Consider the following 13,999-nt stretch of genomic DNA (forward strand, 5'->3'; position numbering starts at 1 on the left):
TTAACTTATAAGTCCCTCACTCAGTCCAGAGTATTCTTTCCATACATGGGGATTAATATACCTTTACAAAGGAATAATCATAAATAAAAACCTTGGCTAGTATGATAGTATAGTATAATTAATTTATTAAGTTGCATGATTTTTTTATATAGCTTTTATATGTATTATATATAAAAGCTATATTAAAAAAAAAGTAAAGGGTTGTGTCCTAGACACGACCGCAGTATGACGTAGAACCACACAAAATTGATGTTTTTCATGCATTTTTGACTACCTATTATATTTTATCTTAAAATTTTCAAGTATTACAATGTTTCGGTTATGGTTGACTCAAAACAATTTACACATTTTCTTTACAAATATCCATGTGAAATTCCACATGATTTTCATTTGACCACACATAAACAGAATCCACTCAGAAGTACACATGAAATTTACACGCAAATGAATAGTATGTGTGGTCACGCATGGTTTTTAAATGTACATATTTTAAGTATGTGGCCGACACATAGATATTGATTTGTTAGGAGCGGTATTTGAGGGGTGGGGGGGGGGGTGTTAGGAAAGGTTGTTGAGGGGGGGGGGGGCTTTAGGAAAGGTTGTTGATGAGTGGTGGTGGGGGGTTAGGAGAGGTTGTTGAGGGAGGGGAGAGATTGTTGTGAAGGGGGGAGAGGGAGAGATTGTTGTGAAGGGGGAGGGGGAGAGGTTGTTGTGAAAGGGGGAGGGGGTTTACATCATTATTGTGGTCACGCCGTGATCCACCTTTAACCGCTGATTTGGTCCTGCTTACTGCAGGACCAAGTACCACGCCGTCCGAAGCGAAAATGAGCAAAAGCATGACAGCAGCGCTCTTTTATATCTTTTCCGATTCAGAACCTGATAGGATTTCCCGCAGTTTTTTATGAATGGGGCGGAGCAGAAAGTTTCTTTTGTGAAGAATATGTAAAATAGGATGGACTTTGGATGTTAATATAATTGCATATATAGAGGCACCAGATATGTTTTACCGTCAGTTGTGTGTAATTCACCAACTGTATGTCTTCAAACATGTCTTCAAAGCAATTTTTTGTTCGAATTTAGTAAAACTTAGTTTTACTAATGATTGTGGTATGTTTAAAATTTATTTCCCGGAAAAAGGGATCGTCAAAGTCTGTCTCGCTTTCGGGTTATTTTTTGTTGGGTGGGGGGGTTTAGGAGAGGTATTTGAGGGGGGGGTTTAGGATAGGTATTTGAGGGGGGGGGGGTTAGGAGTGGTATTTGGGAGGGGGGGGGGTAGGAAGGGTTTGATAGTGGAGAGAAGGGTAGGAGAGGTTTGATGGTGGGGGGGGGGTAGGAGAGGTTGTTAAAGGGGCGAGAGGTTGTTGAGGGGGGGGGGCGAGAGATTGTTGTGAAGGGCGGAGCGTTTACATTTTTGCTTTTCCTCATTGTGGTCACGCCGTGATCCACCTTAAGTCGCTGATTACTGCAGGACCAAGCGCCACGCCGTCCGATGCGACAATGAGCAAAAGCACTTTTTTTTTTTTTTTTTGACTTAAAATGATCTTTATTTCTTGTGTTTGTGTGGTTTACATTGATGAATTTTTCAAGTGACACAGATGCGTCTTTTCAACTTTAGTTCATTTGAGATTTTAATTATTATTTACAGTTCCTAGTCCTATCAGGCCTATTTTAAAGTATGACCACCTTGGTGGGATTGGTTTGATTTGAATTGGAAAAAAGGAGACTACTTATAACTACTATTTACAACTACAACTAACCTACAACCAGGGTTGCTTCCACTCACTTGCTATAAAAAAATATTTTTCGGAATTATGCAATCATTAGATGTTATAATGATATGTTGTACTAGTAAGTAACAAGAAGCGGGGGTTAAGTATGTGTTTGACTCATAAAACCTGTCAATTTTGCTTTCAGAGCGTCACAATCAGCGATCATATGATTCGTGAGCGTTCACTCAGAGTGAGCGCTCACGAGTCGTAAAATCGCTGATTGTGACGCACTGAAAGCAATATTGACAGATTTTATGTGTCAAACATATACTTCATGACCTCTTCTTGTAACTTACAAGTACTAATTAGCATTATACTATTTCATGATTTCATAATTCCGAAAAACATTTTTTTATAGCAAGTGAGTGGAAGTAACCCTGCCTACAACTACTATATACACCTAACCTACTATATACAAATTGCTTATCAAAGCATGTTCTGATAAATTACATTTTTTTGCAAATTTAGTCTTAATTTCGTTAATTCTTGAATCTATTTTGGCAATTCCTGCCTCTTCGTGTAAATTTGTTATTCTAGTGTCGACAGGACGATCAAGAACCATCCTCAGCACTCTATTCTGTGCGACCTGAATTTTGTTCCTGTGAGTCTGTGCACATGATTCCCACACCGGAGCTGCGTAGAGGATCGCAGGTGCTATGATTTGTTTGTAGACGGCCAGTTTGTTCACCCTTGAGAGGCGGGATCTGCGGCAAATCAGCGGATACAGACACCTAACCAAGGCAGAACACTTGACTACTGTTTTCTCTACATGCGAACGGAAGAGGAGCTTTTCATCGAACAACATCCCGAGATAGGTTACTTCGGCGGACCACTCAACCCTTGTGCCATCCATGATTACAGTACAAGATGGAGCCGGTTTCAGTTTGGGCGATTGCCGATGGAGGAACATGATCGCTTGTGTTTTGGAGGCATTGATTTTGATTTTCCACGTGGTGGCATAATCAGCAAAGGCGTTAAGGCATCGTTGAAGTTTGTTCGTTATTTCGCGAGGCATCCTTCCTTTGACGGCTATTGCGGTATCATCTGCGAACAGGAAAAACACGCAACCGTCACCGAGGGGAGGAATGTCGGAAGTGTAAATGCTGTAAAGCAAGGGGCCCAGCAGACTACCTTGCGGGACTCCTGCTGGGATCGAAAACGTGTCTGAGAGACAACCATTCAACGATACCTTAAAAGACCTTTGCTGGAGGTAGTTACGGGTGATTTTAATAAGATGTAAAGGAAAGTTGAAGTTACAAAGCTTGTACACAAGTCCATCATGCCAAACATTGTCAAACGCCTTTTCAACGTCTAACAAGGCCATGGCTGTGGACTTGGATACAGCTTTGTTACTTCGGATGTTATTCATCACCCGTACTAGCTGATGATTGGTGGAGTGTCCCTTTCTGAATCCAAACTGTTCCGGAAGGAGAATGTTGCTTTCCTCGACAAACTTGAGGAAACGATTGAGAATGAGTTTCTCGAACAATTTGCTCAGCGCTGAAAGGAGGCTGATTGGTCTGTAGCTTGAAGACAATGTTGGATCCTTACCGGGTTTGCGGATCGGTATGATTTTTGCTACTTTCCAGATGCTTGGAAAGTAGTGCAGTTCCAAACATCTGTTGAAGATAGCGGTTAGAAGAGACTGCACTTTCATGCTGAGTCTCTTCAAGATCAAGTTGAATATACCGTCAAACCCGGGAGCCTTCATGTTCTTGGTGCATTTCAGCGCTGAGCAAATTTGTTGTACTGTAATCATATCCGCCGGAGGCACGACACAAGGGGAGGTATCCAGGTTTTGAACGCATTGCGCAACCTGATCATCGAGCGGACTTTGGATAGTCGAGCCAAGCAAATGCGATGAAGCGACATGCTCGCCGATCGCATTTGCTTTCTCCTGTGGGGTAATTAAAAGCCGATCGTCATCATTTTCGACTTTTAGAGGTGGAACGGGTTTGGGATGATTTTTCAGGACCTTGGCTACCTTCCAGAATGGTCTGGAGCGGTCATCCAGATTCTGGACAACACGCCCGAAACTTTCATTTCGGAGTGAGTCCATTCTGGAACCAATCTGCCTATTCAGATCGGCCATTTCACGTTTTTTGCCCAGATCTCCAGTCCTCTGAAACTGCCGTCTACGAACATTTCTCAACCGAATCAGTAATTGGGTGTGGAAATCAATAGCAACAAACTTACCCCTCACAGGAACTTGTCGAACGTATGCCTCGTCAGCCATGGATATGGCCTGTTGGAGCCCTTCCAACGTCCGGTCGATGTCATCTACGGTGTTGAGTAGTGGATTTTCATCGATGTTGCTGTCCACCATTCGTCCGTACTGCACCCAGTTGACATGGTGGTAGTCTTTACGCAGGCAGCTTCTAGCAGGTACCACATTGACACCGACTTCAGTCACCACCGGTTGGTGGTCGGAGCTGAGATCGTTGTGCGTCTCCGGCTTGGATAGTCCGATGTTTGACAGGAAAAAGTCCAGCGTGGAGGGATTTCCCGCTGGAGAGATGAAAGTTGGTTCGTCGGGAAATTGCACAGTGTACAGACCATGTTGTGCGTGGTCGAACAATAGACATCCGTTCCGGTTCCTCTGGTAGTTCCTCCAAGCTTCATGGCGGGCGTTCAGGTCGCCCCCAACGATGAATCGGGAGCTAGTACGGGTGATGGCGGTCAGGTCCTTCTTGAATTGGATTCCTAATCCGTTGCTTGCGGTACACTGGCGTGGGCAGTAAACAGCGATGAACCGGACGTTTCCAGTTGGTGATTCCACCTCCACACTAATGGCCTCGATGATAGAAGTGCGGATGTGGGGCAGAGTGCAAAACTTGATTCCCTTTCTGACGATGACCGCTACACCACCCCCCTGGAGCTGGTGCGATCAAGCCGGATAATGTTGTGGCCAGGCAACCAGAAGCTGTCACCGGACTTTAGGTGGGTCTCGGTTAGAAGAACCACGTCGATGCTATGCTTGCGGAGGAAGTCGGCAAGCTCAATCTGTTTTGCTCTTACAGAGCAAGCGTTCCAAGTAGCGATGGTTAGCGGTTTAGACACCATACTGGATGATGAACTTACCGAGCACTTGGATCTGTTCGGGCTTATTGCGGCACTTACGTAGAGCACCGGTCATGTTGACGAAAATTTACATCAGTTCATCCGCTGAAAACAGATCGGGGTTGTTGTTTTGCGCTGGTGGTTGTCTCCAGAATCCAGGGGGGGATGGAGAGCTTTGGCCAGCAGAATCACCAGAAGTTGCTTGAGCGGAATGCACCCGCGAATTCGCTTGCCTTTGCTGAGGAGCACGAAGAGGCGGGAAATCCTCCGTCCGAAATGCCGGGACTTTGTCCTTCTTGCGTCCTGGTTGGTTGTTAACTGCCGCCTGTTTTCGGATGCGTTTGAAGTCCTCGCGTTTGGAGCACTGTCTGTCGGAACCTTGGTGAGCACCACCACAGTTGGCGCATTTTAACGCCACGGCTTCATCCGCAGGGCAGTCGGAAGTGGCGTGGTCTTGAGCGCAATTGCCGCAGCGTGGCTTAATGTTACAGTTGCGGGTGCCGTGTCCAAAGTTCAGACACCGTTGGCACTGAGTCACATCGCGATGGCCGCCACGGTATGGCTCCCAGCGGACGATGATGCAATTGATGGAGCGGATGGCTTTCAGCGCGTTGAGCGTCACCGTTCCCTTCTGGAAGTGTACCAGGAAAAGGCAATCCGGATACGCCTTCACATTCTCGTCTCTTCTTGTCATCCGATAGACGGCACTTGGGGCCAGCTTGTACCGGTCCCTGATTTCAGCTTCGATAAACTTCGGGTCGAAGTTTGGTAGGCCCCTGATGACGACCTTGAATGGTTTCTCACCGGGAATGTCGTGGGTGAAGAATTCCACCTTGGAAGTCCTCATGTGGGCGATGACCAAGTCATACTCCGCTTTGGTACGGAGCACCACCTTGGTGCCGACTCTGCCCAACTTGTATTCGGCTTTAACGCCCAGCGTCGCTAGATCCGTGATGAGCTCATTAAGATGAGCATTTTTTACCACCAATGGAGGTAGCTTCACTTTTGCCGCACTCGGGCCGGCAGAATTTTCGTTGTCGATGGTGTCGCCGAAATCACCGATGTCGCTGGCGTTCGTTGCTGTTACGTCATCACGTCCACTCGCACCATCGGACTGGCCTTGGTTTTTCTTCCTCTTCTTGGATCGCTTCACCGTGGCGGAGGTGGTATTCCCAACATCGGTGGGAAGAGTAGCGTACCTATTTGAAATAGGTACACTCGTGCTACACTCACCACTGTTCTTTTCCGCTTTCTCACGGAGCCTGCTCCGGGAGCGCTGTCTTCCCATCACACGATGCGACCGACACTACTGACGACGCGAATAAACGTTTGGAATAACTATCTAACAACTCGACAGAGCGAGCAAATACCGGACTGTACTGCTTGACGGACAAGCAGAGAATGAATGATTGATGAGCAAAAGCATGACAGCAGCGCTGTTTTATATCTTTTCAGGTTCAAGCAGAATGATGTGCAACCAAGTGGTATTCGTTTATGATGACTGGGTTTGGGAAAAAGGCTTATTTCATGAAATCAGTGATAAAATTACCATTTGTACATTTTCAAAAGTTTAATTACAGAAAAATTGGAAAAATATTTATTTCAACAGGTTTGTAATGTAATATCCTATCGATTGGCGTATTTGGATTTTAATTTCATCTATAAATGACAAAGTTACAAGCGTTCAAAACCTAACACTCCTTCACCACACATATTTTTTGACTTGCACCCCAGTATAGTCGACAAAGACGTAGTTCTACGTCAAAATCATGCAACTAAATAAATGCTGAAACTACCCAAGTAACCATAGGCACGTTATTTCACCTTATTGGATATACGAAGAGAATCAATCAATGTTACTTAGGACCTATTGCAATGTTCAGCTTGAGGTGAGCCTTGAGAATTTGAAAAATTTCAAGATTCGATTTAAAGTTTTCAAACTATTCAACTTTGAAATTTCTTTCATCGTACTTACTTTCTTCCGCAAAATAGGAAAACTATTTCAGACGCATTTTTCTCAATGTTTTATTGGAAATACTTGATAGATGAGAAACCTGTTCCGGATTTTTTCCATATTCTCGCCAAAAAAGGTAACAATTTGTGTATCGAATCTTGTTTGATCACCAAATCGAACCTTAGCCGTATTTTTCCTTGCACACTCCATTACACTGATATTATTACCTAACAGTAAAATCGATTGTTTCTGCAGAAACACAAACCACAACTAAAAACGGCTGCGACTCTTATCCTCTGATCGATTGCTTCAAGTTTCAGGTCCAAACCAAAAAACAAGCAGTTTTATGTTTTCAGAGTATAGGCCGTCCGTTATTCACAGAACGGGAAACTCTAATTTTCCTAGAATGGAAAAGATACTCACATTTCATCAGTGACTTATTGATAAAAGACATTCAAATCTATTTATTTACAGGGTGACATGAGCGATGCCTTCTCCAGAAGACGTAGCAGCTACAACATTGAATACGTCAAGGCTCCCAAGGGTGGTGGCAGTGCTTCCAAGGTAGGCAACAATTTTGAATGTAACAAAACAATCCTTCTGAGAATCCGTCCAGCATTGTTTTTGAAATTATCTAAGTTGACTTCCATTTCGTCTCAACTGAATTTTACAGGTGGATCTGCTCAAATCGGCACTTGAGATCAGTCACAAGGCACCGCATCCGCAGCTGCGGAAAGATGGGAAAGCATCGGATCAGTCACTGAACTCCAAACGGGCCGACAGTGCTCCGCGCTTGAATCCTTCCAAGAATATATCCCAACCGATGCTCAGTGCCGTGGTCGACGAGGTGAGTTTCGTGTGGCTGGTGGTAAATCAATGGAATGCTTGTGATTTGGTTGCTTTTCGGGAGGGATAGCCATCTAAAATTGAATTATATTTTTTTTTTATTTGTGTAAGCTTCGGATTTTCTGTTTATACTTGAATGTTTGCAATAGTGCCAACTATTCCTTTGAAATGCTTCATAGTTGTTCACAGTTTACGCTGAATGTGCAGAGTGATTTTAAAGCTTTCCTGTTTCCTTGAGTGCAAATAGGTTGGACAACCGTCGGTTTTGACCCGACAACGGAAAAAGCATCACCAAAGTGGCATTCTGGTGATAAAGGCCAGCAGTCACGATGCTGATCTGGATCTGCGCAATTATCTGCGGGTAAACACGAATAAAATCCCCTTTACTGTGTCCGTTGCATGCTGATGTGAATGTTTTTGCATGAAATTGCATCACCGAAATACACGGATGGAACTAACTAACAGAAGCATCATTCGAAACATTAGCCAATCTAAACTTTTTTTTTCCCTCGCAAATTGGTTTACAGGAAACTGATCGTCGTGATTCGATAACGGAGGCGGATGCGGAGCACTACAAAGCGGAACTGGCCAAACAGGCTCGAGCCCACGTTCTGAACGATATTCCCGAGCGCCCTGTTGAACCGAGCGATATGGTCAGTAGCAGCCCGGCGGAGGCTGCCGATGCCAGCATAACAAATAATCAGACCAATGAAAACAAAACTTGATAGTTGTTAATCGCTGCTTAGGTACCTGCATCGTAAATAAACATGCCTCAAAGCTGTTTCCATTCTACGCATAGCGAATGCTTACAGTTCACTTACAAACATACATTATTATGTATCCTCTGTTCGATTGTCTTTAGCGTTTCGTTCTGTAATGATTCAGTAGGTGGATCAGCTTTCTTAGTAGCGATTAATTACTGGATTGTGTTGATGCGGAATATTTTGTACGTTAGCTGGCATGCAATAATAGCAAGAAACTAAATTGTTTAACGATTTTTGTACTTGTAATGAGTTTGGAAGAAATCCTTTCTATATTATTGATGCTAGGAATATTCCTTCGTCACACTTACAATCGTTTCTCTATAAATGATTCTAAACTTTCGATTAAAATGTTTGGTATGGTAATGTGTCGCATGGTGATAAAGTAATCCGTATATTTGAGCAATTCTCTCTGACTTTTTCCGAAGTGTCTTCGAACCCGATCAAACTCCTCCACCGCAGCAATACATTGATCAGCTACCAAGATACGACATTCACCTGCAGCAGCTCATTTTCAGTCAAGACGCTATTCTCACTCTCTCTCGCCCGGACCGTATTCCACCGTCTTTCGTCAAGAACTGTGGAGCATCGTTGGTCACTCCCGTTATGTCTTTTTTCAATCGATCGCTTAAGGATGGCGTTTTTTCCGGATGCCTCAATTACACCAATCTTCAAGTCCGGTAACATGCAAGAAGTAGAAAATTACCGACCTATCTCGATCCTGAACTGCTTGGCCAAAGTTCTCGAAAGTCTTCTGCATGAGAAGTTGTATCCAGCTGTTCAACCCATAATCTCAGAGCTTCAGCATGGATTCATGAAAAAGCGCTCGACAGTCTCTAACTTGATGACTTACACGAACACTCTTATAGGTAGCATCGAGAAGCGTCAGCAAGTGGACTCCGTTTACATCGACTTCTCTAAGGCTTTTGACAAAGTCCCTCACGACCTAGCCTTTATGAAGCTAAACCGCCTTGGTCTTCCACCGTGGATCGTTTGTTGGTTGAAGTCATACTTATCATCCAGGAAGGCTTTCGTTAAGGTACGTGATTCCAGATCCGAAGTATTACATATACCATCGGGGGTTCCACAAGAGAGTCACCTAGGTATTCTTTTATAAATTTATGGTGGTCCTGAAAAGGACCGTTTTGCCGTTATGGTTTAGTAATGCTGAGCTATTAGGGTGTTAAACACAGATGAGGCTGGTGAGCTGTATGCGCTTGGCATAGATGGCCCACAGTGACTCACGAAGAGCTACTGATTCCGATCAATAGCGGTGCGGCTTCTTCCTCCTTCTATGGACGCTCATGTGGGCTGCAGCTCACTGCTTGCAGGCAGCCTTTCGTTGTGTACTGAAGAACAATGTTCAACACCACGCGCCGATAACACTGCTGCTGCTGATGTCGACGACCAGACACCACCACACACGGTGATTGGAACTGAATCCGATCAGCGATTGAGGCCAGCCTTGGAAGCTAGCTGCTTGCGGGGAGCCTTTCGTTGTGTACTGGAGAACACCACCACTCATAACCACTAGCGTGCAGAGGAATCTTGTTAAGGAGGGGCATTTTTTTCTATGGTGCTGTCTATCCACCACTGTTTACCTACTGTTCAATTTAGCTGATTTTATTTATTTTTTTGCTCAGGTGGTGGTTCATCTTCTGCAATGCAAACTGCTTTCGGACAGCTTATAGAATTGGCAATTTAATCCCATCGATAATGTGGATCATGATCGGTTCGTCAAATGGTTGCAGTAGTAGGGCTTTAACCGAAATGATACATTTGCTGCAATGTTGCCTTGGTGGTTGGATTCAGCTGAAGTCATGTCAGATGGTGGTGATAGCACCGACAACCCGACATGAATGACCAATAAGAATTGCATTCTCCTTTTGTATGCACACTGCGTCGACAAGTACAAGGTTCAAACAGTGCGGAACATCCCTTTGGAATTTCACCCAAAATTTGATTTTCTCGGTATTCTTTTTGAAATTATCTTGAAACTATCTGCAGCATGCACTAGAAATTATCCGCAGAATTTTATTTGAACTCTCCCCAAAAATATTTTGGTACTGCCCTTGAAAATTCAATATCTTAGAGGTTCTTCTCGGAATATTATTGAACTTTTTTTTTCTCGAACACCTTGGAACTGAAATTCCCCTAAAGTTTCAGAAGAATTTCCTCTGTATTCTCCAAAAATTCTTCCCAGAATGAAAGAATTATCCTCGAAATTCCCTTTCATTCAAAATTTGATTCTCTCGGTATTTTTTTCGAAATTATCTTGGAACTATCAGCAGGATTCACTAGAAATTATTCGCAGCATTTTCATTAAATTATCCCCAGAAATCTTTTCTTTTGGAACTGTCCTCAGAATTCAATATCCTTGAGGTTCTTTTCGGAAGTCAAGTTTAAGTTGTCCCTCCATTCACCAAAACGTTGTAGTTTTTCAACCAGAAATTTTCAAAAGCTTGCCCCTCCACTCCATTCACCAGAACTGTGCAATTTTAACATCAGGAATTTTCAATTCAGCTTGCCCCTGCATGCAGTAGATTGTTGCAAATCTTACACCAGAAATTTTCAATACAAACTTGCCCCCAGGTAATTTTACACCAGAAAATTTTAATTGACCAAACGATGCAAATTTTCCACTTTTTTTTTCAATAAACATTGCTCCTCCAATGTTCTGATTGGTGCAGATTTCCTTTTTCCATTTTCTACCAGACATTTTCAATATAGATTGCTTCTCCTATCATCAGAATGTTGCAGGTTTTTCACCAAGTAAAGCTTGCACCTACTTCCAGATTTTTCATCATAAATTTTTAGTTAAGTAGCTTCCCTCCAATTATCAGAATGGTGCAAATTTTACACCAGAAATTATTATTAAAATTTGTTTCTCTATTCAGCAGAAGAATCCAAATTTAAGACCAAAATTTGTCTGAAAAGCTTGTCCATTCGTTTACCAGAACGGTCCACCAAAAATTTTCAATACAGCTTAATTTTAAATAAAGCTTATACCTTCATTTTCCAGACCAGTGCAAGTTTTCCACCAGAAATTTTCTATTTATTTCATTTATCAAAGCGATGCAAACTTCGCACCAGAAATATTCAATAGAGCATGCTCCTCCATTCACCAGAACGGTGCACCAAAAATTGTCAATGAAGTTTGTTTCACCATGCACCTTTGTGGTGCAATTTTCAGGCTTTGCCTCTTCATGCTGAATGGTGCAAATTTTCCATCATAAATTTTCAATGAAGCTTGCATTCATCAGAACGATGTAAATTATGTACCAGAAAAATGAATAAACCTTGCTGCTACATTCACCACAGTTTTGCGAACTTTCCACCAGAAATTTTCAGTTAAATGTGCACCTCCAAATTATTAGCGTGATTCAATTTTTCCACCAGAGTTATTTATTTTGATCAGTCCCTCAATGCACCACCTTGATGATATTTTTACACCAGAACTATTAAATAAAAAGCTTTTTCTTCGATTAACCACCGTGAAGGTGAATTTTCTCAACCTTAAATTTACCTTCTTCTTTTAACTCTCCATGAACCACCCTGAAAAAAAAATTACACAAGAAATTTTTTGTATGCACCTTGACCAAAAAATTTCTTTGAAGTTTGTTCCTTCATGCACCTTTGTGGTGCAATTTTCAGGCACAAATCTCAATCTCAAAGGAATTGATGCAATAAAAGGTTTTCAGTGCCCTTATAGTATGAAATGAAGTAATTTTATCTTCAAATCAAGTTATCAAAAATCAATTTATTTTATATCATAATTTTGTAAATGTGGAAATTAAAATCTTATTTATTAAAGGTGGGGCAATTGCTCCACCTTGCCCCACCCTGTGCACGCCAGTGCTCATAACGCGGTGATTGAATAAACAAAGTTTGGTGAGACCGTATGGAATTCAACTTTGAAATCTGTGTTAGGGAAATCGCCTTTTGCAAGCAAACGGTGATGTTTTAATTATCAAAGCAACAATTGCACATTCTTGCAATTTTTTTTTCTTTTCTTTATTACCTTGATTTTTAGTCGTAGGCTAGTTCATCACGTAATTCTTGCAATTTTCAATAATTACATTTTGAAAAATGATAGAGTCTTAAATTTAACAGATGCGTAGAAATATCACTAATCGATTAGTGATCAAATTATTGAAATTGAAATTTAACGTTCAAAATCGTTCATAATTTGTTACATGTTCCATTTTCGGGTTTCACAACGTGTACCCCTCTATAGAAATTACAGACGTAGTTCTACGTCAAAATGAAATTACATGTAGTCGAAGACTACAAATCAAAAAGACTGGCAACTCTGCTAAAAATCAGGAGACAGTAACGGCAACGCCTCTTTTGAGCAAAAGTGGAACCCGCGCATGATGGTGTGTGTTAATTCCCGAGTGCATTCACACACATAGGTAGAAATGTTTATGGGCATTCGTATGGTGCATTAGTAAAATGCATGCCCGTTCCGCATGGTTTTGGCAACTGGCCACAATGGGGGGGGTTAAGTTGTGACGCTCGGCAACTTGGCACAGTACTCGCTGACCATTTGAATGTCACTGGCCAATCCGACACTGTTATTATCATTCTCAGGAAGGGGTTGGTCGATTCCAAGAATTGTTATAGCCAAGGTTGCAAAGACTCATTTCAGCTAAAATAATGTTTTTCGGAATAATAAAACCAAAAGATGGTATGATGGCATGTTTTACTTGTAACTTACAAGAAGAGGTTACAAAGTATGCGTTGGAAACATAAAACCTGTAAATTTTGCTTTCTATGAGTCACAATCAGCGATTTGCTGATCGCTGAGTGAGTGAGTGAGTTTGTGAAAAATCGCTGATTGTGACTCTCATGAAGTGAAATAAACAGGTTTAATATGTCAAACACATTCTTTGCAACCTCTTCTTGTATCCTACCAATTCAAAATTTGATCATGGCATCTAATTATTTCATAATTTAGAAAAACATTGTTTTAGCTGAAATGAGACTTTGCAACCTTGGTTATAGCATACAGGGGATCACTATCCTGTGGTTTCATTTTCTGACAACATCTAAAATGGAAATACGTACCGTTTGGGATTGTAGTCCTTCAACCTTTCATTTTCATTTTCTCCAACATTAGATCCTGCTACGCTTTCCGTTGCATTGTGATGTAGGTACCGGATCTTTCTTCTTTTTGAATCCTTGAATTTTCAGCAGCTTTTGAATGACGGTAGTTCACTCAACGGAGGTGGAAGCCACCAATTCCTTACATTTGATTGCTTCCAACAGGCAAAGTAAACAATATTTCGGTTCATCGTACACAAGTAAAAGTTACTTTCACTAGGTATCGATCCGAGTTCCAATCCTCTACTTGATCCACCATGACAAGTTTTTCGGTTTGGAGTTGGAAAACCACCGGGTTGCTGTGATTAGGATACAAGTTGCCGTGAAATTTTGTAGAGAAAAAGAAAAACAACAACGAGTACCGTGTTATGATTATTCGTTTCGGTGACATTAGGTCACATACAGTCACTGTTCGCGCAAGCGACATTTACCGCCTTTACCCTGAACTGTGGAATAGTTAATACTCTTACCAACAGATGTCATCTTTCAATTATGTATGTTAC

The 13,999-nt window shown here is 42.1% G+C and overlaps 1 protein-coding gene across 5 annotated transcripts in view; it reads left to right on the forward strand.

Annotated features, from left to right (window-relative positions):
* Positions 1–8,613, forward strand: part of LOC135710353 (uncharacterized) — a 444,976-nt gene extending 436,363 nt beyond the window's left edge. For 4 of the 5 annotated variants that reach the window (XM_065232897.1, XM_065232896.1, XM_065232894.1 and 1 more), the window contains exons 10-13: positions 7,258–7,347; positions 7,457–7,630; positions 7,877–7,990; positions 8,157–8,613. In XM_065232897.1, coding sequence (XP_065088969.1) covers positions 7,258–7,347; positions 7,457–7,630; positions 7,877–7,990; positions 8,157–8,354 — 576 coding nt within the window. In that variant the 3' untranslated portion in view covers positions 8,355–8,613. The remainder of the gene's footprint in view (positions 1–7,257; positions 7,348–7,456; positions 7,631–7,876; positions 7,991–8,156) is intronic. The other variant, XM_065232898.1, reaches the window with a different exon arrangement.
* The last annotated feature ends 5,386 nt before the right edge of the window (positions 8,614–13,999 follow it).

Source organism: Ochlerotatus camptorhynchus, unplaced genomic scaffold (assembly GCF_037179485.1).
Source record: "Ochlerotatus camptorhynchus isolate MF236.1 unplaced genomic scaffold, CSIRO-AGI_Acam_v1.1 ptg000379l, whole genome shotgun sequence".
In the NCBI taxonomy this organism is placed as follows: domain Eukaryota; kingdom Metazoa; phylum Arthropoda; class Insecta; order Diptera; family Culicidae; genus Ochlerotatus; species Ochlerotatus camptorhynchus.